The 25511-nt window shown below is 40.3% G+C and overlaps 4 protein-coding genes across 6 annotated transcripts; 3 read left to right on the top strand and 1 right to left on the bottom strand.

The window, feature by feature from the left end:
* Window positions 1–40: 40 nt before the first annotated feature.
* tcta (T cell leukemia translocation altered) lies at window positions 41–2355 on the top strand. Its single transcript, XM_085160162.1, has 3 exons — window positions 41–392; window positions 478–529; window positions 1360–2355. Exons 1-3 carry the CDS (start codon window positions 182–184, stop codon window positions 1400–1402), a joined length of 306 nt encoding a protein of 101 aa, XP_085016288.1. The 5' UTR covers window positions 41–181; the 3' UTR covers window positions 1403–2355.
* glyctk (glycerate kinase) lies at window positions 1880–7759 on the bottom strand. Of its 2 annotated transcripts, XM_085160130.1 has the most exons (6): window positions 5628–5751; window positions 5461–5535; window positions 4918–5304; window positions 4682–4833; window positions 3800–3975; window positions 1880–3702 (listed from the first exon to the last, which is right to left on the bottom strand). In XM_085160130.1, exons 3-6 carry the CDS (start codon window positions 5271–5273, stop codon window positions 2812–2814), a joined length of 1575 nt encoding a protein of 524 aa, XP_085016256.1. In that variant the 5' UTR covers window positions 5274–5304; window positions 5461–5535; window positions 5628–5751; the 3' UTR covers window positions 1880–2811. The 2 variants fall into 2 exon arrangements, with proteins under 2 accessions (XP_085016256.1, XP_085016257.1); XM_085160131.1 differs by lacking the exons at window positions 5461–5535; window positions 5628–5751 and adding an exon at window positions 7429–7759.
* Window positions 7760–7796: 37 nt separating this feature from the next.
* wdr82 (WD repeat domain 82) lies at window positions 7797–14143 on the top strand. The gene is made up of 9 exons (XM_085160146.1): window positions 7797–8198; window positions 8811–8908; window positions 9428–9494; window positions 9589–9688; window positions 9816–9932; window positions 10027–10182; window positions 10318–10387; window positions 13577–13719; window positions 13943–14143. The coding sequence occupies exons 1-9, from the start codon at window positions 8038–8040 to the stop codon at window positions 13970–13972; spliced, it is 942 nt and encodes a 313-aa protein (XP_085016272.1). The 5' UTR covers window positions 7797–8037; the 3' UTR covers window positions 13973–14143.
* A 110-nt stretch (window positions 14144–14253) lies between these two features.
* Window positions 14254–21433, top strand: twf2 (twinfilin actin binding protein 2). 2 transcript variants are annotated; one of them, XM_085160143.1, is made up of 9 exons: window positions 14254–16101; window positions 18301–18479; window positions 19037–19132; window positions 19233–19337; window positions 19476–19490; window positions 19675–19800; window positions 19890–20040; window positions 20309–20430; window positions 20822–21433. In XM_085160143.1, the coding sequence occupies exons 1-9, from the start codon at window positions 16005–16007 to the stop codon at window positions 20987–20989; spliced, it is 1059 nt and encodes a 352-aa protein (XP_085016269.1). In that variant the 5' UTR covers window positions 14254–16004; the 3' UTR covers window positions 20990–21433. The 2 variants fall into 2 exon arrangements, with proteins under 2 accessions (XP_085016269.1, XP_085016270.1); XM_085160144.1 differs by lacking the exon at window positions 19476–19490.
* The last annotated feature ends 4078 nt before the right edge of the window (window positions 21434–25511 follow it).

Below are 25511 nucleotides of genomic sequence, written 5' to 3'. Positions count from 1 at the left end.
ATGAAGTAGTCGTCCCGCGTACTACGTCACGTCCGATTGCCTCTCCTCTCCGTACGTAAACATCATAACGGTAGAAATGGGGGATATGACATCTCCAAACCAGAGTGCTGATTTATAAATCACTAAAACAGACACCGCAGCCCAGTCACTTAATTTGACACCAGTTGAATAAGCGGACGCCATGGAGGAGCCGTGGGACTTTGAGTTTCTGTCCCGCATCGCTGACAGCTGCCTGTCGTTTCTCTCTGAGTTTGTAGACGACTGGCTCGCCAACGACATGAGAGTGTCCATATTCAAAATACTCCTCAGCTGGTTAATTTTTAGTCTAATCGCCATTCACTTCGCGTGGAAAGTCTATGGGAATACAGTGAACGATATGTATTACAGACAAGGTGAGTTTTTCCTCCTGCTTACTGGTGCGCTGCCTGCTAAGTGAGCGCTAACACGCTAGCTTGATCTGTGTGTGTTGATTTTCAGGGACCGGACAGAACGGAGGCACACCTGATACAGCTGCACACACGAGTGGATGGTAGGTGGCCGATTTCGGGGTCACGTTTGCATTGCACAAGTGATTAATAAGAAATCGTGTTCATTACCACCGCACCATCACCAGTCACTTTATTAGGTAAACCTTGCTAGCACCCAGTTTGACACTCTTTTTGCCTTCGGCGTTGCCTTAATTTTCCATGGCTTAGATTCAACAAGTTTCAAGTTGACATAATAGCATCGCACATTTGCTGCAGCTGTGTTTTGGCTGTACAGCCATTAGATGATGAGTACACTGTGATCACAAAGATGAACACGGTCAGCAACAATACTCGGGTAGGCTGTGATCCTCAGGCCCAGAACTTGACAAGAAAATATGCCCACACGTTTACAGCACCAACATCAGTGAGCCCATGTGAATTGTAGCCTCAGTTTCTGTGCTGTACTAAACTAAAGGGAGTGTCACGTGGTGTGGTCTTCTGCTGCAGTGGCCCATCACCTTCAATGCCCTACATGTTGTGCATTCAGAGATGCTCTTCTGCATAGCCCAATTCTGATGGTTGGGTATTAGAGGCACTGCTATCTTCCTTTCAGCTCGAAGCAGTCTGGCAATTCTCTGACCTCTTTTTGGGCACTTTGGCCCAAAAAGCTATAGCTTACTTGACATTTTCTCCTTTTCAAACCAGTGTCTCAAAATCCTAGACATGCTTGTATGAAAAAATCCCAGTAGATCAGCAGAACAGCTCGTCTAGCACTTGTGCCATGCAGTAAGTTGCTGCCACAGTTGACTGGACAGAGGTACCTAACAAAGTGACTGGCAAATGCATGATTCACCACACTTAAATGGTCTATTGGATTTTGTTATCTTTGCAGGGAAGGTAAAGCAGGGGATGGTCCAAAGATTCATCGGGATTAATGGGAGCTTGATCGCTGGACTTTACCCAAGTGAGGGCTGGACAATTTGTATGTCCCACAGAGACACGAAATGCACACCAGTTTTTGTTTTTTTCATTAACAAAGCGTTACCTTCCATGGATTAAAGATGGTGTTGAGACAGCTTCACCTTCTGTGAATCACTTAGCCATGCCAGTGGCCATGGCTACTATTCATACAATGTTTAATTTGACCTCTTGATACTGCTCACTGAGCAGAACCTTATTGTGCATAAAAAACTAAAAGGACGTGTTTAACTGGTCACTTGGTGATATGTGATCAAGACTGTACTTGAATGGTGCATGAAAGGAAAACAAGTCATCATTTTCCAAGTAATGACACAGGATCACATGTATAGTTTTTGTAATATATATACATATATAATACGCTGATTTGAGTATTGCATTGACTTGTGTATGTGAATATTTATGATCCAAATAATTTGCAGTGAACTGTGTGATTTTGTTTTTGATTTTTTTTTTAAATCTTTGCTGTATTATAAATGGTCATCTATGGTCATTTTAAAATCAGACACAATAAAAGCAGATCATGTTTTATATCTTCAGTCTTTATTTTAACAGCCATTTTGCATTTAGTTCATTTGAAATCTACATTAAGTAATATTTTGGCAAACAGTCAAAACATTTAAAAAAAAAAAAAAATCTTCGGTTTTAAAATTAATTACTTTAGTTACTAAAATGTTTTTACCACAACTTGCCTGATGAGGCTTTGATGAACATATTAGGACGTGTAAAAGACTTTGAGTTAAGTCAAAAAGTTATTGTTTTTATTTTAATACCATTACTAAATCATGCCTTGATAATTAAAAAATGACAAAACTAATACTGAAACTGGTCAAAACATATTCAAACTGTAACTAAAATGAGTAAAACCACTCAGGAAACCTATAATAAATTAAAAACAACAACAAAAAAACTAAAGAAAAAAGAAAAAAACAGAACAACTGTAACAAAACATCCAAAACATCTAATTAAAACTACTAAAGGATGGTGGAGATTTTTAAACTGTACAAGTGTTTTTATTACTATTACAATGGCAGTGTGTATTTCCAGAAATTAAAATTATGTACTCAGTCATTGTAAGATGTGGAAGGGAGCTGGAGTACCCACAGAGAACCCAAGAAGACACTGGGAGAACCTACAGACTCCATAAAGAAACCCGGGAACTTTTTTTGTTGTGAGACGACAGTGCTAACCCCCACCCTCACACTTCTTCATTTACTGTTTGCGTTGTAATACTTTTACATATATATGTGTGTGGTTTTTTTCCAATTACATCTTTATTTACCAATACCAACAATCCTTCATTTAGATTCATAAATATGGTGCAAAAATGTCTTCATAGTTTCCTTTAATTTTTTGTGTTTTGGGATTATCTGATGATAATAGGAATAGCTGGAATCAGTAGCATGTGCACATCCATTACATTCGTGCAAGTTAGGCCGGGTACGAGTAACCGCTGCCCACCAGAAAGACGAGAAAAAAACGTGTAAGAATCATTGTTGATAAGGAAGTTGTCGATGTCCAGGCCCTGAGCTTTCGCTTCATCATACAAACCACCATCAGTAATCGCCCCTGCTGCCTCAGTGGGTCCATCCTGACCATCAGTGCCCCCACTCAGAAAGACTGGCCCTTTAGGCGGAAGCCCTAGGCTTCTCATTTCCAGCCCCACTCGCATAGCCAGCTCCTGGTTCCGACCACCTCGGCCTTTGCCTGTTAGTTCCACAGTGGGTTCGCCTCCAGCTAACAGACATGTGGCACCCCATCCCTCTGTACGCCCTTTTTCTAAAACCTGCATTGTACGGCAGAGGTCCCAGCTCTCCACACCAACTTCAGGGCCCAGCTTCAGCACCTCAGTGGCAATGTCAGGAGGAGGTTCCTCTCGAGAACAGGCAAAGCGGGCCAGCAGGCCGTAGAGTCTAGACACAGACCGCACATCTCCACACACACTTGGCGAAAGGACTACAGGGAGGAAGCCCAGCTCTCGAGCACGGAGACCAGCGCGTTTAAGGGCAACACCGTTGGAGCCAATCACAGCATTGAGAACATGTCCCGATGTATCAGATTCCTCCTTATTCTCTTTCCACCAAGAATTCGGTTTGTCAAGGACTTCCTTTACTGATGTCGGAAGCAAGTTTAACAGCTTGTAACGCTCAAGGATTGACAAAACTTCCTCAGGCCACACCTGACTCATCACTGTGGGGCCACTAGCTATAATGTCAATAGGATCCCCAATCACATCAGATAGTATCAGTGCAACAACCTGCGAAGACGTTATAAGAGTGATATTTGACGTACAAATTACAATACTGAGATTTTAAACTCTGTTTAAAAGAAGGCTAAAAAAACCTGTCTGTTACCTGTGCAGGGTGAGCATGATGTGCAAGCCCTCCACCCTTTAACAACGAAAGGGCACGCCGTATGGTGTTCAGCTCCTGAATAGTGGCACCAGCACCTGCAAGTCTGCGGGTAACATCTAGCTTTTCTTGCAAGGTGATTGGCGGGATGGGTGCAGGTAGCAATGCAGAGCCCCCACCTAAACAATGATGAAAACCAGCATGCGTTACATATATCTTGGAGTCGTTTATGACCAGGATATGTCCACCAGTGTGTATATTAAACAAATATTTTCACTGCTTTTTTGCATTTGTGGAATATCTCTAAAATTAGAAACATCTAATTTTTTAAATTGTTATTTTATTTATTTATAAGTTTCTTCTAGTAGTTCATTATTATCGTGAACTAATTTCCCTGAAAAGCCTTTAGCTAATCTAAAATGCTGCAGAGAGTACTGACAGGGGCTAGAAAGACAAAGCATATTTCTCCAGAATCAGTCCTTCTTTAAAATCCTTCTCTTCACATACAAAGTCTTGGATCATCAGGCACAATCTTATCTTAAATACCTCAGGGTACCGTATCACCCCAATAGAGCGCTATACTCTCAGACAGCGGGTTGACTTGTGGTTCCTAGTATTTTAAAAGTCTAATGGAAGGCAGAGCCTTCAGCTTTTCAGACACCCTCTCTACTTTTAACATTAGGCTTAAAATTTCTTCTGACTGTTGGGGCTTTCTTTGTATTTTTGAAGGGTCTTCATTTTACACTATAAAGTGTCTTGAGGTGACTGTTGTTGTGAATTGGTGCTATATAAACAAAACTGAATTTAAATTAATATTTTAATGATATCTGTGAAACGATTATTGTTTTATTATTTTTAACAATAACCAAGAAGTGCCATTCGTACCTGAAATCAGTACAAGAAGCAAGTCTTTCTCTGTCAGCTCACTGGCTAAATGCTTGATCTCCTCAGCTGCCTTCTGGGCATCAGTATCAGGCAAGTTGTGTTTAGCTCCCTCTATTACTTTGATGCGGCTGTTTTCTTTTAGCAGCAGATGGCTGTGATGGAAAAAGAAATATTATTAACTTTACTTCCTGAGTTAACACTTTGAGTTGCTTTTACCTCTAAATGCATTCGCTTACTCTTTCCCATGCTGCTGTAATGTTTGCTGAATCCCATGTGGCACGCTTATGACTCCTTTCACTAAATGATCACCTACAATCCTCTCTGCCTCAGCGGCCATTCCCAGCACAGCTTTTCCAAAGCCCACCAAGTGCAGGTTGTGTTTGAGCGCGAATGTGCGACCATCAATAACAACAGAGTCCTCCTTGCGCTCAATACTTTGACAGACCACAGTATCTGGCTGCACAGCTTCCACTGCAGCTGCAAACACTTCACGTGCCCGCGTGTCCATTGACATTTTGCAGAACGTGGGTTTTCTCCTCGCCACAAGATGCAGAAAAGGCTGAGACCGGAACAAGGAAAGAACACGGGCCATTGATAATTCAGTGGATCTGAGCAGAAATGTCCTAAGGGATATAGAAGAATTGAACAGATTTTTAAAGAGAGCACAATTTAAACAAACCATAAATAACCTGCAAAGGAAAAGGAAATAGTCATGTAGAAGTCATGAAGCAATTATAATTAGAACTTTTTCTTAAATTTACTGTGTGCCTCAAATTCACCTTTTTTAAGAGCTTGTTTTGTGTTGTTCAGTCATCACACTTCTTGTAAGTCTTGTTTATGGTCAAGTCTGATGACTGCAGGAATGCAGAGGAATACATTTTGCTTAACTGTTCTGAAAACAAAAAGAACACCTTTTTATTCTTATACTAGTTAAAACTATACTTACATAAATGCATTTAGGTTTGTGTTTCAGTAGATTCACGAGGCTGCCTACCCGAGAAGGTTGCAAATGTCATATGAAGCTGGTGTTTTCCTTTGGAAGCCTGCTGCGTTTGGACTCCAGCTCAGAGGTTAGGCAGTGTGGCAACAATCTGGCCAGACACTGGCTGGAGTTGTGTACCTTTGGTGTAATGATTGACTTCAGAGGATAACAGGCCACATGAAAGTGCTGACACTGCAGCTGCGCATTAAGTCGTTTTTGTTGTATTTTGATTTTTTTCTGCCACAGATTGCATTAAACTCAGTGATACCCATACTTTGTTCATTGCTGTTAAACAAAGCAGCCTCTTGTGTAGCCACACCCGTCTTTAAGCCCTGTAGACATAATTTTAATTTATTTATTTAGTAGGGACAATGCAGTTTAACATAGTTCTGATATGGAGCTTGAAACTGATGTGGTACAAATAGAGTTTATAGCTATTGCTAAATTCCAACCCTTGTCCCTTATTGGGCTTCTTCATTCACAATGCAAAAACAAAAATTACAACATTCAGTTACAGAAAACCATAATACACCATGAAGACAAAACTACAAGAAATACACAGTAAAATAAAGTAAAATATAGTATAAAAAACCCCAGAGAGAGATAGGTTGTGCATCTGGTTTTTAGGTAGTTTGCTTGTTTGTTTTTTTTCTTTTCTTTTTTTTTTTTTCAAATGAAAGCTGAGCCACTGGGATTGTGGTATTTTAATGTGATTAGATGTACATGCTAGAAATCCAGACAATAATGCCAATATTATATAATGAGATTTTAGATTTGTTAAATTTTAAAAAACAAACAAAAACAAAACAAAGAAACCCCTCAGAAACACTTACAGGTCGTTTTGTTAGACACACCTCTGTAATACCAAATTCTACCTCTTTCTTGCCTTCAGAACGACCTTAATTCTTCATGGCACAAATTCAAAAAGGTGCTGGAAACACCCTGGTGCACCACAGTTGCTGCAGATTTGTCAGCTTCACGTGCATATCTCCTATATCACCACACCCACAAGTTGCTCTACTAAGATCTGGCAACTGTGGAGGCCATTTGAATTCAATTAAATTATTGACATATTCAAGAAACTAGTCTGACAAGATCTGAGCTTTATGACATGGTGAGTTATCCTGCTGGAAGCAGCCATTGAAAGATGGTCAATTTTTGGTCATAAAGGGATGGAGTGTCTCAACATTGCAGCAAAAATCAAGACTTGTGAGATCTGGAAACGTTCTGCTAACTTCCATGACAATTTTGGTGAGCCTTTATGAATGCGTGAGTTTCCTGTTCTTAGCCGATAGGAGTGGCACACACTGTGGGCTTTTGCTGCTGTAGCCCATCTGCCTATTCTGCTCACCTGGTTATAACCAGTGTTCCTTATCTAGTGTGACCATTCTCCCTGGAGTTTTTTTTTTTTTTTCTACAGATGGTTGATGGTTGGGAAAGTCTCAGAAGTCAGTTTCTGAAATACTCATACGAGCTCGTCTTGGCACCAGCGACCATGCCACCCAACTATATTTGCCTTAACAAGTAGCAAAACAGGTGTACCTAACAAAGTGACCGGTGTGGATAACTTAAATATCATGCTACTTGTTATCTCAGTAAATCAAACGCCTATTGGCAAATTATTTTTAATTTACCACCGCATGAAATGCATTGGCATTTAATAAAGCAGAATTCTTCCTCTACAACCAAACTTTAGAGATTTCCATTTTAAAAAAATCAAAAAAGCACGAGCGGCAAACAGAACATTTCACTTAATTAATCGTACCATGGACTTGTCTTTCTGTGAGGACAAAACTGTCGTTGGTACTTTCTTGTTCACTTCTGCGTCCATCCTGCAAACCTAGAGGCTGCCAGATAACTGGACCCAACTGATAAACACACACGGCTAACGGTGACAGCCAGAAAGTGCTAATGCTAATGCAAGAAGGCTTTGCTTTTTAAAAACAGACATTCTAAAACAAACTCGACTACAGTAGAGCTTTAAAAAAAGACAATAAGCTTTTAACTCCTAAACTGCATTTGGTAAGCAAACTGTGTAAATAACGACGCTGTTGCTGGTACAATGCAGCTATCGCGATAACATCTTGCAATCTCGCGTGGTTTCCTAGGCCCGAGTTTGTCAGGTGACGAATATATATGCGCGTCACCGACGTGGCGAAAGCGGCGCTTTTCCCTCCTCCTCCTCTCCGCCGAGGACAGAGAAGTATCCCAGGCGGGATTTTGTCGCTGTGTTTGAACTGTCCTTCTTTAAGGAAAAAAGACCCCTTTCACATCTCCGCAGCTCATATATTTGTAAAGATTACATAAGTGACACTAGTGATTCGATTTAAATCAAAACGAGGGCGCGCTTACCCTCAGACACAGACAGGCCATCATGAAGCTAACGGACAATGTGCTGCGGAGCTTCAGGGTTGCTAAAGTGTTTCGCGAAAACACAGACAAAATTAATTGCTTCGACTTCAGCTCGAATGGTGAAACGATTATTTCCAGCAGCGACGATGACTCGCTAGTCTTGTATGACTGCCAGGAGGGAAAGTAAGAGCGAGTTCTCCGTATTTTTTGTTATTTTTTTACTTTGCTGTTTTTTGACGTTAGCTATTTGCTACGCTAACTAGCGAGGCCTGTGCTGCACTGCGTTAATGCTCAGCGTAAAATTGTCCGAGTGCAAGCAACATCAAATTAACAATAAATCTGTTAGATTTAATGTCTGCAGTTATGCACTATATTAGCAAATAAATATATAGTCACATTGCTCGAACCAAACCCTTAACGTTGAAAGGACTGTTCTCAGTATGTGTGTGTTGATGAACTCTAGTAGGATTTACAGGGTCCGCTTATATAAATATAATCACCGATAAATGTAAAAGCTCATGACTGAATGACAGAGAAATCCTTCATTACTAGGGACCGCGTGCCCTTTTGCTGCGTTGTCTTTCTTTTTGTTGGTGGTGTTTTTTGGGAGGGTTTCGTGCAGCAGCTGCTTCATCCCCCTACGGGAGACAGTAAAGTTATTTTGTCTTAAATTGATGCAGTACATAAACACTTAAGATAAAGAGCACAATACTCAGTTTTAATGAAATGTTTTTGGTGTGTTTCTTCACTGACAAAGGGGTTATTTTAAAAGTCCATATGGTTGTTTGTTTGCAGACCCAAGAGGACTCTCTACAGTAAAAAGTATGGCGTGGATCTGATCAGGTACACACATGCTGCAAACACTGTGGTCTACAGTTCCAACAAAATCGATGGTATGTTGATGCACAAGTGTTTGTTTGTTTGTTTTTTGTAGTTTTTCCTTGGTAGTGTAGTAGGATTGAGGTTTTTTTTTTTTTTTTTTATGTAATAAGATGTCTCACATGGTCAAAAATAATAACAACAGCAGTGTGGGAGTAAACAAGGAGGCATGTTTGTTGTGCATTTAACATTGAAGTTATCACATTTAAGGTAAGATGATATGTGTTTCGATGGTTGGCGTGGACAGGCTGCTGCATGCCAGTTCATCACTGCTGGACTGACTGCTCACTTTGGTCTGAGGTAGTTGTTTGTACAGTTTGAGGGTCTGTGATTCTGCCCAATACAGGAGCTAACTGTACAAGTGACTGCCTTGCCCAAGGTTGAGTCTCCTCATCAGATCGACCTGTAATAAACTTCACGCGTGGAAGACAATATGTTTTGGGTTTTGCTGTTGCTCTTGCTGTCTTGTTTAATGTATAACTTGGCTGTGGGCGTCTCCTCCTTTCTTGATTATGTTTGTCTTTTTCTCCAAGACACTATACGGTACTTGTCCCTTCATGACAACAAATACATCCGCTACTTTCCGGGGCATAACAAAAGGTGAGAACTGGATTTTATTTTGGTTTGAATTGCAGTGTTACATTCAAGGTTACCCTGTTGTAATTTTTTTCTTTTTTGTTTGTTTTGTGACCAGAGTGACATCTCTCTCCATGTCTCCTGTGGATGACACATTTATTTCTGGCTCATTAGATAAAACAATCAGACTGTGGGATCTGCGATCACCCAACTGCCAGGTGAGTATATTTGGTTGTAGTTAGGTTAGCTCCAAATGTTGTTATACCTGTATGCAACTTATTGTTTAATATTGGAGAAGAGCTGTATAACTGACACCGGCTTTATCATGTCACCTTGAAATTTCAGGGTCTGATGCACCTGCAGGGGAAGCCAGTTTGCTCATTTGACCCAGAGGGTCTGATTTTTGCTGCTGGAATAAATTCAGAAATGGTTAAACTTTATGATTTGCGGTCGTTTGATAAGGTAAGAGGCATTAATTCATTAGAGACTTTTTTTTTTTGTTTTGTTTTGTTTTTTATTGGGGGAAAAGTACTGAGTAGTCACCTATCGTCCACAGGGTCCATTTGCAACCTTTAAGCTTCAGTATGATCGAACATGTGAGTGGACAGGACTGAAGTTTAGCAATGATGGAAAGCTCATTCTTCTCTCTACTAATGGTGGAGCTCTGCGCATCTTAGATGCTTTTAAAGGTGCTGTGCTTCACTCCTTTGGGGTAAGAGACAAGTTATTACAACACAGAAATTTACTGGATAAAATAAAGCTCAAGTGTTTAAATATGAAAAATAAAAACCAATCCAGTAAAATGGATTCAACATGTATACTGAATATACTGTTCATGTACACTCAGGGTTACAACAACAGTAAAGGTGTAACACTGGAGGCTTCATTCACTCCTGATTCTCAGTTTGTTATGATAGGTAAGTTAAGATGACCGCTTCTGTCTTGCCTTAGTGTTTAGAATAAAATATTTTAATGCATATATTTGTTAGTTTGATTTATATGTAAGTAGCATGTAAATAAGCAAATTAACAGATGTACAGAAACATACCCCTGAAGTCTGTTAACGATACATGGCGCACATTCTACATTTTGAAGGCCAGATTTACTAACAGGTTGCACCAGTGCAAACTTGATTTTTTTTTTCTTTTCTTATTGTCAGTACTTTTAGTATTAACAGTTTTTTAACCTTATTGCATATGTAATTGTAGAATTAGTAGAATACTGAATTGCGTAAACCAATCGAATAACGTTTACAACATGCAGTTTACCACTCATTGCCTTGAATACTTAACACCATAATAAAAGCTTGTTTGTTTTTGTTTTTTTGCAGCTGGAATTATTATTACAAATAGATGGGGCAACTTATTTTTAATAGAGAGACACCTGTGTACAAAAAACATATATATAACACGTTTTATTTAATAGTGCCTTTATTACTGTAGTAATCCACTCTTTTATAACTGGAAAAAAATCCTTGATGTCCTAATCACACTATCGCAATATCAGCACACACCCAAAGCTGACGCTGCATTCTATTTACCTCGAAAGTCAGATGTCATAGCTGGGAGTGACTTCACTCTCAAGATTCTAGGAAAAGTGAGGAAAAGCAGGTTTTGTGCCCTGGCAAGGTAGAGCCATCCATGCATGACAAGCAGCACTGCACAGTGCGTGGTGTATTTCCACTTAAAAATACCACCACAGCACTTTCATGGATGGTGTCTAGTCAGTGGTCTGCAGATAGCTTATTTAGCGAGTCACAGATACACAACAGTAGGGATGGGTACCGGTATCCGGTGCCATGATGGCACCGGTTCTGACATAAACGGTAGTAACCAGACCGAAAAGCAGCGCACATTTCGGTGCTTTATTTCGGTGCTTTTTTTTTCATGAGATGTCATACACTTTGAATTCTAGCCAATCATTTTACGTTTCGAGGATAGTAGGCGGGTCCAGGTACGTACGTTCTTTTAGAGCAGAGCTACAGATTAAAAACGCACAAGACGAAGCGGTCAAAAGTCTGGCTGTACTTCACAGCAAAATATGCAAACTCAGCAGCCTGCACCAAGTGCTTTAAGGTGATGCTGTGATACTGTCAAAGGAGGTAACACCTCAAATCCAATGAAACACCATGGCGTTTTTTTTAAAAGCCGAGAAATGCACCGTATTTGATAGCTTGCTGCGAGACCTCACACCGAGCACATCTACGGCGGGTGTGGTGCCTGTGATCGGACCCGGAGTTAGCAACATCCCCCAAAAACCCGAAGAGGAGAGTCCTGGCCCCTAGCCCTGCCAGTGTAGCAGAAATGATGACGGATGATGATGGCAGCAGCAGCAGCTTCTCTGCATGAGTAGCTTAATGTTGTTCGTGTGTAATTTACGTTGAGTAGGCTAACCACATTATTAAATTAATGCATGTAAGGTGAACTAGCAAACATCATCATAGCTACATGCGGCTGTCTTCTTGTTTGATGGCAGATACTCCCTTCACCCTGGCCAAAAAGGCTAAAATGACCAAAGAAAAAGTGGAAAACAGTTAAACATGAGAGGTTTTTGGTCAAAATTTGTGTTTTTTCCATTGTTTAAGCACTGCTTCCAGCCAAGAGTGATACCATATATGCCCCATAGCTGCAGAAAAGGCTAACATTGTTATCTTTTTACAAAAAACAGCTGAACATGAAAGGTTTTTGGACCAATTTTGTGTTCTCCATTCTTTAAGCACCGGTTTGAGCACCGTTTAAGCACCGGCACCGTTTCAAAAGTACCGGTTTGGCACCAGTATCGGATAAAACCTAAACGATACCCATCCCTACACAACAGTGACAGTTAAGATCACAAGTTTTACATTTTTACTTCTGCTTGCATTCACTGTTGCTGAGTCAGGTTGGTGATTGATCTGCTTGCTCTGACATTGAGTTTAATCAAAAAAATTTAAAAAGTAATTACTGTCAGCTTTAGAGGACACAGGTATCCTGGGGATCACAGGAAAAACAAGAGTTTGTTTCAAACAGGACCTTAGAATTTTTCTTATATGAAGAAATAAGATTAGGAAAATATTCCAGCCAAAGTTTTCTTAGGTGGAGCCTGTGAACCTCGAGGTTAGTGGATTTCCACAGGCGTTCTACCTCACGACAGTTTCTTTTGGATTTACGAATTGATTCATTTATCCATGAAGTAAGTTTTGTTAGTGGTATGAAGGCAGGTTTTATTGGTGCTACTACTTTAAGAATAAATGAGCAATGATTATTAAAACATGTAGCAACATCAACATCAGGGCAATCCCTCAGCAAAGATGGATTAAACAAATCGCAGAACTTCTGAGCAACATCCTGAGTAATAACTGGCTTTACAATTCTACATTTAATTGGTGATGGGTCCAAAGGAAAACTAAGGTTAAAAAAATGCACAGCAATAAACACTCAAGTGAATATCATTAACACATAAATTACTGATATTAAGGCCAAGAGAGAAAACAACATCCAAGGTGTGACCTTTTGTGTGTGGGGGACCAGAGACATGTTGAATGAAATTAAGCATTAGTAATGATAGAGTTAGAAGCTGTGTTACAATTAGTCATCCTGTGACACAGCTCAGGACCTCAAGTTTCTCTCTCTTTAAATTTCTAATAATTAAAGATAAAAAGTATAAAACCAGAGAGAAACGGACCAGCAGGACAAGTAGGGCGAGAAATTAAAACACAGTGAAAATATGTTTGATGAACTGACCTTGACTGTTAAACTTTTACCTACTCACACTTGGACTTAAAACATTAATATATAATATACAGCATCATCAGTTTGTGTATGTCTGATATCAATTGCTAATGAGGATCATCATGAAAGATTAATTGATCAGGAAGGAAATAATTACCTGTGATATTTACAATCAACAGACTTCAAGGTGGTGGTTGTGGGGCACGCGTATAAACACTAACACCATAACCAAAAGTGTAGGTTCTATACTGATCTCACTCAGGACTAGCAGAACAGAAATGAGATTTGACTTTGCACTAAAATCCACCTTAAATGAAATTAAGACAATTGTTAAAACAGTGTGAGATCAAAGGAGACAGGCTGAACATTTATCACATTTCTGCACCCCTGTTTCAGGCTCAGAGGACGGAAAGATCCACGTGTGGAACGCCGAGAGTGGAATGAAGGTGGCTTTGTTAGACGGGAAGCACACGGGCCCGATTACCTGCCTGCAGTTCAATCCGAAGTTCATGACGTTTGCAAGCGCATGCTCTAACATGGTCAGTGGAAGCAGCAATGTGGGCTTAGTTTAAAGACAACAGCCCAGAGAATGTAGCTCTGCTTGGTCTTAATTTTTTATGCTGGGGTTGAACTGTGGGATAGTTACCCTGTATCTATTTATTTAAAAAAAATAAAAGCCTGTTTATTCTTTTGTACTGCTGGCACACAAACAGCTTCATATTGATGAAATGTAACCAGAATTGTTCATATTTAATCTTTCAGGCATTCTGGCTCCCCACCATTGATGAATGATGACGGGAAGCAGAGTAACCAGCAGGGGTCATCGCAGTCAGCTCCGTATGGACCTGTGTGAAAAATCAGATAAAATTTGTAAATAATGACTTTACAGAAATGATCAGTTGTGCATTCTTTTTTTTTTTTTTATAAATGTTTTTCTATTTAACATTAAAGAATTTCTAAGAAGTTTGTTTTTGGTTTTTGTGTCTGTGATTTTTTTAAATGAGTTGGAGTTTTACAATGGGAGGGTTCCACAATCACTGCCTACTTTATTAGGTAGTACCGGGCTGGAGCCCCTTCTTGCCTTCAGAGCAACCTTAATTCTTCATTGCATCAATTCAACAAGGTCCTGAAAACAGTATCAGTAGAGATTTGGGTTCATATTAAAAAGACGGTGTCACATAGTTGGAGCACATTTGTCTGCACCACATCCTAAAGGTGTGGAGGCTAGTTTAAACCAGTTTGAGATGATCTGAGCTTTGTGACACGGTGTGTTATAATCATGGAGGCAGCTATCATAAGAAATGGTCACAAAGGGGTGGACATTGTGTAGCAGCAATACTTCGCTGTGGTGGAGGGACACTACCAGGAGCCTTAAGCACCAGGAAATATTTCGTAGTCTTCTACACAGATGGCTGTAGGCCATCTGCTTCAAGGTTTGAAGGTGATGTGTTCAGACATGCTCTTCTGCATACCTTGGTTGTATTGAGTGATTATTTGAGTTACTGTTGGCTGTCCTGCCAGCTGAAATCATTCTGGTCCTTCACCTCAAGTATCTATGAGGCCTATTGTCGTTTTTGTTTGTTTTGTATTACAAACAATGGCTTTGAGATGGCTGTGTGGGAAAACCAGCCTGTCTGCCACCACCAACAACAAAACTACACTGAGTCTGTTATGCATTCTGATGCTCACTGTAATCTGCATCAGGTCTTCCTCACCATGTCTATGTGCCTAAATGCATTGACTGGCTCATTAGAAAGTTTTGTAAATGATCATTTGAGCAGGTGTACCAGTCATGGCTGGATGAGTGTATTAAGATATATATTTACAAAAGTATGACTTTAAACTCAATTAACGAAGGTTTTCTTCGGCGTGTTTGTCCAGAAGGACAGTTCAAATAGACACAAGGAAAATTAGTTGAATTTGATCGTTTTTCTTTTACACAATATATTTTATGAGGTGTTTTATGACGTTTGCGCACCGTACTGACAGAATTTGAGCTAGTGCGGGGCTGAGTTTTTATTTTTGTTTCAACTTTGATTTAGTGAGATCGACTTTCAGGTGTAACGTGATGTAGCACAAACAGCTGGAGATATTTTTAGCCTCGACTTGTCAGATTTAAAATATGTTTCTCAGACTAGGAGAGTGCTGTTGGCGTGAGCAGGTATTTAGAGCTACAAAAACATCTTTCACAATCTGTGCCAACGGTCAACTTTCTGAGACATTAATGGGCAGTTTTTCACACCGTAACTCAAATTGTTTATAATATTTTGTTGTTTTTGTGTTAAATTCTAGTAATAGGTATAGCATTGGTGTGGTTCACTCCCACATGTGTTAATGGTAAAACAACAGCATCCTACACAGTCCTGCATTGTGACTGATAATTTGCCCACAGCAGTTAATCTTCAGTCATTCAGTCATTCAGAAGTTGGTAATCAGGTCTGGAGGTCATGCTCTCTTGCTCCACTGCTTGGTCTTGGTGTGTGGTGGGCTGTTCACAGGCCGGTAGCTACTCAGTGGGAGCTAAATTTAGGAGAGGTGATCAGGTTCTCTCTCTCTCTCTGCACATGATACTGTCCTAGTTACTTGAGCAATGTCCCTTCTCATACTGTGGCACACTCTCAACAAACCCAGACGCACAGTGATCCTCTTCTTCAGGAGCTCTGTCCTCGTACTCATCGATCAAGCGAAGGACGAATACGCGCCGGACTTTGGTTGGACTTGAATATTTTGGCCTGGCCCTGTGGAGCTTTCACTTCTGTCTCCTGCTTCTGTGTCTTCATCCTACAGCCAGCCCCTGGCGGGAGAAAAACACTGCTGACCCGCCATGTTTCTTGCACTTGTGGTGACACCAGAGTTGAGGCAGTTCTTGGCCAGGGCAAGAGGTGGAACAGTGCGCCTCATCAAGGTGCGCATCCAAGACGGTGAGTGACCAAGGACAGTGTAGACTGGAGATGCCGAAAATAAAAACCTCAAGAGGACCGACATTTTATCATTTTAAACCAAGCATCGTCTTAGTTTTTGTGTCTCTTTGAACACACCAAAACTCTTCTTCTGTCTCCTTTGAAACTGAGCTACAGACGCAACTAAGATTTCTTCTTCTTTCATAAACAAATTGTTAGTTCTATTTAATGTTTAAAAATGTAAATCGCAGTATTCTGAAGCCTGAGGTGATGCCTTTAGCTGCTCTGATTTGTCTGAAAACCAGCTAAACTGAGGATGATTTTAGTTGGAGAAAGTCATGGAAAGAAAAACGTAAGCAGTTGATCATTTGTCTTATTGCTAGAGGGCTAGATCATTGACGTCCGTTTGTGACCACTAATCATAAGTTGTCTCCCTGATCATCTATGAACAGCTACACTTTGTTTCCTGTAAAGGACTCCTTTTTTTTTCCCTTAGAGGCAAGGAGGGTCGACAGGCCTGAAAACATGTCAGCAGGACTTTTAGAATTACCCTGAAATCGGCGGTAAATGTGTTCCTAACGGCCTTCTGGGTTTTTCATAGCTGATGATGGTTTCTCAGATCTTCAAGTCATCTGTGGATGAAAGCAAAAAACAAAGTTGGGAATTGCAACACGCCGTGTCTGACGTCTAGGAAAAGCAGACTGTTGGCAGCTGTTGTGTGACAGCAGTCACTCAGCGTGTCAGCTGAGCAGCTTGTGGAAACAGTCAGTTTGGCAATAGGTGTCCGGGTGGCTGATTATGGAGGCAGACAGAAATGTTCATGATGTGTTTACGCCTTGTTTTTGGTATCTGATCAATGCCACGCTGTAATTTGATTCAAGGTGAATGCATTCTGGGCCTTTTTTTTTCAGGGGGGGGGGCGGGCTATCTTTGTGGACTGTGCCTATCACGTTGAATATTTAGAGGGACACAGATGGACAGACTCAGCAGAAGGGCGTCAGGCCTGTTTTACTTGCCGGCTAAAGCGTTTGGATGACTCCATGTGCTATTTTGGAGTGACGTGACACGGTTGCACACTGCTGCAGTAACCATGTCACCGGTCTCCTCTCGTGTTTGTTCCAATGTCAAAAAGAGAAACACGATCATTCAAGCTGATTTCATCACTGCTGCCTCAGGAGGGCACACAGTCGTGTCCTCTGTAGTGGTGGTGGAGTCTAACCAGTGACAAGAAAAGACGAGGCCCTCCACCCACGAGTGGATAGTTTAAATGCAGTTTTATACTAATATGGATCTGGGGAGATGGGAGAGACTGGCTGATGGAAAATATGTGTGTGCAGAGCTGGAATGCTTTGCATCTCAGAATAGCAGCATGCCCCCAGAGACAGTCAGGAAATCCCCCTGCACCCCTGAGCGACATCAGACTTTGGGTTAATGTGCGTGTTTCAGAGTGTTTGTCACTGCTACGGACAGATTTAACCCACTATCGTTGTGTCAGTCAGAAATGAAGCCAGAGATATTTTTAGCACGCCGTTGCTCTTCTCGTTCTTTCTCCATAGCAGTTGGGGCTCACAGAATCACAATAGTCATGTGGCTTTATATAGGATGAAGTTATTTGGTCCGCATTATTCCCACATCCAAGTTTTGTATCAGAAATTGCTGCTTTTCTGTAATATGACCATTCTAACCATTTTAGAAAGGAAATAATGAGCGTGTTTCTCACGGTTTTCTCTTTCTGATGATAGTGGATGGCTTCAGAGAGCACATTTCTGAAATTTTACAGACCAAACCATTAATCTTTACAGTTTAAGTTCTGTCTTTCTTCACATGCTTTAGTTGTTTATTTTAAAAAAAAAGCGCTCTAGCTCTTTAAAAATGAGAGAGACGTGATTAGATGTAAGAAGCAATTCATCTCTAAAAAATTATAAAGCAATTGTTACACAGACCTGAAGTTGTGTTTCAGAAATGTTGGAAAGTAGCAAAAGAGTACACATTTAGTCTGATGTAACGTTTCTCATGTACTATAAATAGAGAGGCGCCTTCTGCTGTAGCATGCTGCTGAATAATTAGCCAGCAACAAGTGAGGTCAACTTCACCCTCATGCTTTATAATCACAAACAAGAATCCTTTGTGTAAATTTACTGTGAGTGTGGACTACAGCGTCTGAATGTGCTGTGTGAAGGCCGTGCTGAGATATGTGATGAGTAGTGGTCGGATTTTCAGAGCAGCTGGTGCTGGGGGCCTACAGAGAGCCAGAGAAGAGCTGGGACCAGGATTATGATCGCTTTCTGCTTCCTCTCCTCGATGACCAGGAGCCCTGCTACATCCTGTACCGCCTAGACTCCCAGAATGCACTGGGCTACGAGTGGGTCTTTATTTCGTGGTCTCCAGACCAGTCTCCGGTAAGAAATACCAGTTTTCTTTATTCTGAGCCAAAAAAAATAAGCCACGTGAACACAGAGTTGCTGAGCTTTTATGAGAGGATGTATTGCTCCCGGTAGAGGGTAGTGACAGACTGAAGCATCCTTTTAACTTAAATTTTGATATTGATCCAATACCATGCATCAATTCTATCATGCTAGTATCAATACCAGCACTGGTATCAATACTATTGATATTTGGATCTATTCCGCCACCTCTAAAAATGAACCCCAATGACCTGAATAATTTTATATAGACATTTGAAGGCCTTTATTAAACATGAAACGCAGCTAAGTTTAATAAAGTGAAAAACAATTTTAAAAAGCTTTATTTTCAAAAAAGATGCTTAATTTGTGAAAGGCTAGCTCAGTGCTAGGAGATCCTAGCAATAAATGAATAGATCCTCATCTCCATTAAACTAACTCTGCACTGTCTGTGATCATTCTTGCTTATTTATGTGGGCCCACCTCTTTAACACAAACTCCACACTTTCAGATTTTAAAGCTAGCACATTCATTTCCCTCTCTGACGGCTGCAGGTGAAACAAAAGATGTTATATGCTGCCACGCGAGCCACAGTGAAGAAGGAGTTTGGCGGTGGCCACATCAAATACGAGCTCTTTGGCACAACCGAAGTGAGGACCAGCTAAATTTATACCTCTCCGACGACATGTTTTAGCAGCGTTTGTCTCGAGCTTCCTGTAAAAGACTTGCTTGTTGTGCTTTCAACACTAGGAGGACATCTGCTTGCTGGGCTACCAGCACCATGTGTCATCCTGCTCAGGTCCTGCCCCGCTCACATTAGCTGAGCAGGAGCTCCAGAGGATCAAAATTACAGAGGTAAAAGGTCAACATGCTTTCAGGCGTACTGTCGTTATTGCAACACAGCTTTGCATGTGAGCTGCTTCTTCTGAAACATGAGCTACAGACTGGTTGTTTCATACATTGAACTTATAACTGTTGTGGTTGTCTTTTCAGGGCCGGGTTAAACAGGTATGTGGATGAACTCTGCTGTAATACTGAATGAATGTGATCCAGTGGTCATACCAACTTATCCTTTTTGCAAAAGTCCTGCAGCCACAGAAAGTGTTGCTATTGAACATATTGAACACTTTGAGAATTTTGTTTTCCAGAAGCTTTTAAACACAGATGCCCCTCTGCTTGCTGCCCTCTGCAGGTGACGACAGAGATCAGTGTTGAGAGTAAGCACCAGACTCTTCAGGGCCTCGCGTTTCCCTTACAGGATGCAGCCAAAAGAGCCCTACAGCAGCTCGCCCAAAAACGCATCAACTACGTGCAGCTGGTGAGCCAACTTTAGCTCATATTTCAGAGTTCCTTAAAAACTAATGTGAGGAGTGGTCTTTTAGCGTGCATTTGTTCGCTGTGTTTCAGAGGCTGGATGTAGAGAAGGAGACAATTGAGCTGGTCCACTCTAACCCGACAGAAACTCGAGATTTGCCCTGCAGAGTTCCCAGAGACACTCCCAGATACCACTTCTTCCTTTACAAACACTCCCACGAAGGGGACTACCTGGAATCTGTCGGTATGATACTGATCCTTGCACTCTGATAATCCTTCTGCATTTTGTTTCTGTGGAAAGACAGCTGTACACTCACTGGCACTGACACCACATTTATTGTGGATATTTATTGAAAGCTTTTAATATTACGATTTGAAACAAAGCTACACTGTGTACAAAGACTGTGAGCAGTGCGACCAAATACCGATTCTATTTGTGGAGGCTAAAGTATACACTTTAATGAATCTTACATGTGTATTTATTAACTCTCATAATGTTTCCCTGTCTCCAGTGTTCATATATTCCATGCCAGGCTACAGCTGCAGCATTAAGGAGCGGATGCTGTACTCCAGCTGCAAGAGCAGACTATTAGAGGAAGTGGAGAAAGATTACCATTTGGAAATTGCTAAAAAGGTATAACAGATGGATAGATATGGGGATGGTGGGTTGGTATATTAGATAACATTGTTTCATAATGGGTTGTAGCTACTGCTGAGATCATATCATCGTGATCATTGTTTTTGAGTCTGGTGGTTTTAGATTCAGCATGTTTACTTCATTTTAAATCTTACTGGTACACATACATGCAGGATTTAGGATTTATTCAGCTGAATTATCTCATAACTTAAAAAATAAAGTATACTGAAGCAGTCATTTTCTTTAAGATGATAAGGCTTTACCACCTCTGGGGCCTCTGAAGTCCCGACTACAGTATTGATGGAATTTCTAAGACTTCAAGCCGAAATATCTTTAATGAACTTCTGAATACAGCCCGTTTTTGGGGGGGTGGGGCTATTTTTTGCAGTTGGAGATCGACGACGGAGATGAACTGACGGCCGACTTTCTGTACGATGAGGTCCATCCTAAGCAGCACACCCACAAACAGGCTTTTGCTAAGCCCCGAGGCCCTGCAGGAAAAAGGGGACACAAGCGGCTTATTAAGGGGACAGAAGAGGCCGTGCAGGACAGCTAGTTCTGTCTGCAGATCCTGGACTTCCAGACCTCCAGACCCATTAACACCTCATTAGGACACAGTGATGCCTTTCCTCTAGCGTCTGTGCGTTGAAACAATTGTGATACACAGAAAATGTGTTTTTAGTGGAAATGTTCTGGTGAATTATCTTGACTATGCCTCTCTGGATCAGTTTACTACAGACAAAGAGCATTCAGAAAGATAGATAGTGATTTTATTGTTATTTTTAAAGCAAATCTGTTCTTGAATAATATGAAATAACTCTGCCGTTTACAATATGATACAAAAGGACTGAATTAGAAATGCATGGGGAAATGTTTCAGACATCATCTTGCCTCCAGTACAAGTTTTGTATCAACCGTGTTTGTAAGAACAGTCATAATTAAAAAGAGAAAAAAAAGTGACATGAAAAGAAATTCAAAATAAAATTTTGTTTATACTGTGCTATTGTTTACACTTCAGGGTATTTCCACTCAGCACTTTTCATTGAAGAGAAGTCAAGCTCCGGCTTTTGAAAGACCTCACTGTGTCGCGTTAACTAGATAAAAATCAGTTCAGCTTGAGCGCTTGAGGATTCATATCATACAACTCTGCATCCAAGGCCTGCCGTGAACGGTTTCTTCATAATCCTCTTCCACTGTGTCTTCCACACGATTCCACAAAACACAATGCTACTTTATCCCATTTACTACATTGTTTATATTGTTACAGTGTTACTCCTGAGTGGAATGGCTATTCTAATATAGGTCAAGTTTTCTAGTAACAGAATTTACCCTAATGAGTAGATGTAGTGCCTTTGATCATACTTTCACTACTATGAGCATCAGCATGACTTACAAGCAAAGGGTGCTGCTGTTTAACAGGTGCGTGTGTGTAATGCTTATTTAGGGCAATCTTGCAAATAATTAACTACAGCTGGGGAAAATGTCATTAGTTTTTGTAGCAATAAAAAAACTTTGAGACTAAAGATACTTAAAGGAACGCTGACTTGCCGCACTCCAAACTGTTCACGCATTTTTGACAAATTCCCAAAAGCCAGCGTCGTGGTGTCGCAGGAGGAAAAAGTCCAGCAGACGTTAAGGTTCTTCAGCCTGGATTGAAGCGGTGGGCGGACTGACTGACCATCCTCACATTGCCATCCAACTTACCTACACCAAAGCACTGCTAATGTCTTTTAAACATTGCATCAGCATATTCATGGACATGATTTAGTTTTAATGAAGCCAGCCTTGTGTTTTCTCCAATGTAACACATTATCACATTTATTTGGAGAAAGAAAGAAAAATCCACAAAAATAATGCCACTGCTTTGGTCAGTTAAATCTACTAAATCAAACAGTTAAAAAAAAGCAAACAATTTCTCTAGTCAGTGCCTGCCAGCATTTCTTTTCAGGTCTGTTTCTCTGAACAAATGTGGATGCTCAAGGTTTTTTTTTTTCTCCCAACGCAGCACGGATGAATTTATGTTGCTGATTCCAGGCAAAGCTTTTCTCAGAATCCTTTTGAGCCTTCTTTTCTTCAGTTGAGCGCAGAACAACAGTTATTCATTGTTTCCGAGACATCTCTCAACTACTAAATCATTGCAAGTTCTGGGTATGCGGCGCGTTTTCTAGTGGTGGAAGTATAATCAAGTACATCTACTCAAACAATGGACTGCAGTACAAAGTTTAGGTATTTTCAACTTTTAGCCCACCACATCCCAGAGGGGGAATACAGTGCTTTTATTTGACTGCACTTACGTGGCAGTCATAGTTCTTTTAAAAATAAAGATTTTCACCAAAAAAACATGTAAGGAACTTGTGAGGTTTTATGTTTTTTGTCAAAAGATGTTTTACAATTAGAGCTGACAGGATTATGCGATGAATAAATCAGTCAATAACTGTGAAAATTTAAGAAATGAGGGAAGTTATCCGTTTTCTTTTCAGAATGCAAGGCTAAACAATCATGTTTAATGGAACTGAATGTGGAAGAAAAAGGAACTCAACTTTAACAAACTACACTGAAAAATCTGGCTTTTACACACCTGCATGAGTCATGTATGCTCCTGAGATCCTTCATCGTCATATGGAGGCATTAAATGCAGGCTTTTCGCACCTTACACTTCATTCTGCTCAATAAAGTCTTTTAAACTTAGTTAAATGGTGCTGACTTAATTACGAGGACATACTTTCAAAAATAATGATGCTTCGTTTTTTTCCTTTTTTATAACCCAAATAGCTGGAAAAGTGCAAACCAAACCAGAGCTGGGGTTTCATGAGGATAGGATACTATAAAGGTCACTGGGATGTTTTCCACATCAAGCACATTTCAGCACTTGTGCATTGTGACAATGTGTGTAGTCAGATAACATTTTTATGGCCTGAGATTACTTCATATTAAGGATCTGAGCTTTGCTCAAACAGGAAAATTATATTCCGTACGCACATATGCGATTGGCGTAGGGCGTTGGTTTTGGAGCTATTGCTGATAAGCATGTTTGTCCTGGAATGTGAAAATTAAGAGGTCATTTACAGCTGGAAATTCTTAAAATGAATACATTTGTGAACAGGTGGCAATGCAAATTTATGACAATACTGCACAGCACAGAAAACGAGTACACAGAGCTGATTTATTAGGCAGTGTAGCCCTAGACTATCAGATTTATTGATGCTTACTGGCAGACTATTAATTTTATTGCAGTATAAAAAGGCCAATATGTCAGTGTGGACCTGAAACATGACAAACGTGCCAAACAAAGGCTGGGGCATTAAGAAACACATGCATGTGCTTTGTCTTTATTTTTTTTAAAAACACTGGAAAGAAAATAAGTAATTTCTGTTTAAAATAAATAAATAAAAGAGATTTTAGTAGGCGTAGTGTTACAGAAGATGTGCAATAATATTCTCTGCAGGTCGAAGACGGATAGGCCGAAACAACACGTGAACCCAACTGACTTCGAGAAGCTTGAAGATAAAGAGGACTGTAACTTTGAAATATTTTATTAGCAACTTAGTGTAGTGCAACTGAAGAGAAGCATAAAAAGACGTATGAATCCCTTCTGCTTTTTCTTTTAGGACTTAATCCAAAAACAGGCAAACACATAAACTATGCGCACTAGTGTCTCGGCATTAATGAGCGCAAAAGTGCAAGTAAATGGGGAAGTGCAATCCACAAATGCTGCCCTCAAGTCTACACTAAAGCGGATGTTGATGGTTAGAACATGATTTAGCAAGTATTTTGACAGCTGAAGTGTAATTTTAAGTTCTTTAAAGCTAAAACCACATTTTCTGTTTTTAGACTTTCAGATGTTTCTTTACTTGAGATTTATTTTGTCTTCCACGGTAGTAACAGGAATTTTTGCACACACACAACCCCCTCCCCAACAACGGCATTTTAACACTGAAAAAAAAAAAACAGTTAGTCCACGGATCAAGAAAATAACTGCACTCCACGTACACAGGAAGCGCACGCGCACGCGCGCACTCACGCACTCACACACACACACAGCCTTTCTCTTTATCTTCATGCTTCCGGCTTTCTAGAAACTTGTGCCGTGACTGCAGTGCCCTTTTCAAAAGCAAAAACTATAAAATTACACTGCAATTAAAAAAAAAAAAGAATCTCAATTAGAACATCTGCACTTCTTCATCTTGACATTTTCACTAAAACTGTTTGTCTGCTTCATAAAACCACACACACACATACAGCTGTTCCCTCTTACATTTGAGCACCGTGTTATGACCTTCTCAAAACTGCTCACACAAACTTATGAAATTATCTGCTGCAATTTTAAAAAAAGAGAGAGAAAAGCAAAAGAAGGAAGGAATGCTTTTCGAACGTCTGTCTAACAAACCTGCCTGTTTTTATCATGCAGAAGGGGATTGCTATAAATTACAGACCATTTATAAACAGGCGTTCAAACAAAGTGATTTATGAGGAATGTAATTTCTTTAAATCTAGTTTCTTCTGTGTCTGTGTGCTTTAATGAACTGCATGTGACTGCCTTAACCTGCCTGCTGCTGGTTTCTTTTTACTATAGCAATGATTACATCTTTAGACTTTCTGTTTCCATGATACGTATGTAAAATATGATTGCAGTAGCATAAAAGAAATTATGCTACTGCAATCATATTTGAAAAATGTAGATGTGCTCAAAAGGTATTTGTTCAACCTCACCCAGCAGGGACAGATAAAGTCCACAAAACTTCTTAGAAAGAAGCTCATTTCAGGATTTCCGAGAAGACGCTACTCAGGATCAGCGCGCTCTCCTGGGTATGGTTATGATTATGACGCAGCATATTTCACATATTACTCTGCTTCCAAACTACCACATATGTCTGAGCGATGGCTCTGAGTATTATTGGAATAAATATTTTAAAAAGCCGGACAGGATATGCCACAGATTTTACAACAATACGCAAAAACCCAGCGTCAGAAATCATCTTTAACAGCCCTTATTTGGCCATATTCTCGTAAATGAAACAAGATATCAACACCTACATGCATTGGAGTGTAAGCTGCAGGCCGATGCAGGGATCTCTTAG

This window comes from Neolamprologus multifasciatus, chromosome 5 (genome assembly GCF_963576455.1).
Source record: "Neolamprologus multifasciatus chromosome 5, fNeoMul1.2, whole genome shotgun sequence".
In the NCBI taxonomy this organism is placed as follows: Eukaryota; Metazoa; Chordata; class Actinopteri; order Cichliformes; family Cichlidae; genus Neolamprologus; species Neolamprologus multifasciatus.
The sequence above is the reverse complement of the archived record's forward strand: the minus strand, read 5'-3'. Positions and strand labels throughout refer to the sequence as shown.

Coding starts and splice junctions, on each gene's coding strand:
- tcta (XM_085160162.1), top strand. CDS start 182: ATGGAGGAGCCGTGGGACTTTGAGTTTCTGTCCCGCATCGCTGACAGC. Junction 393..477: donor CGATATGTATTACAGACAAG/GTGAGTTTTTCC, acceptor GTTGATTTTCAG/GGACCGGACAGAACGGAGGC. Junction 530..1,359: donor GCTGCACACACGAGTGGATG/GTAGGTGGCCGA, acceptor TTATCTTTGCAG/GGAAGGTAAAGCAGGGGATG.
- glyctk (XM_085160131.1), bottom strand. CDS start 5,273: ATGGCCCGTGTTCTTTCCTTGTTCCGGTCTCAGCCTTTTCTGCATCTT. Junction 3,976..4,681: donor GCTTCTTGTACTGATTTCAG/GTACGAATGGCA, acceptor ATCATTGTTTAG/GTGGGGGCTCTGCATTGCTA. Junction 3,703..3,799: donor ATCATGCTCACCCTGCACAG/GTAACAGACAGG, acceptor ACGTCTTCGCAG/GTTGTTGCACTGATACTATC.
- wdr82 (XM_085160146.1), top strand. CDS start 8,038: ATGAAGCTAACGGACAATGTGCTGCGGAGCTTCAGGGTTGCTAAAGTG. Junction 9,689..9,815: donor TGCGATCACCCAACTGCCAG/GTGAGTATATTT, acceptor TTGAAATTTCAG/GGTCTGATGCACCTGCAGGG. Junction 13,720..13,942: donor CAAGCGCATGCTCTAACATG/GTCAGTGGAAGC, acceptor TTAATCTTTCAG/GCATTCTGGCTCCCCACCAT.
- twf2 (XM_085160143.1), top strand. CDS start 16,005: ATGTTTCTTGCACTTGTGGTGACACCAGAGTTGAGGCAGTTCTTGGCC. Junction 16,102..18,300: donor CAAGGTGCGCATCCAAGACG/GTGAGTGACCAA, acceptor TCGGATTTTCAG/AGCAGCTGGTGCTGGGGGCC. Junction 18,480..19,036: donor GGTCTCCAGACCAGTCTCCG/GTAAGAAATACC, acceptor TGACGGCTGCAG/GTGAAACAAAAGATGTTATA.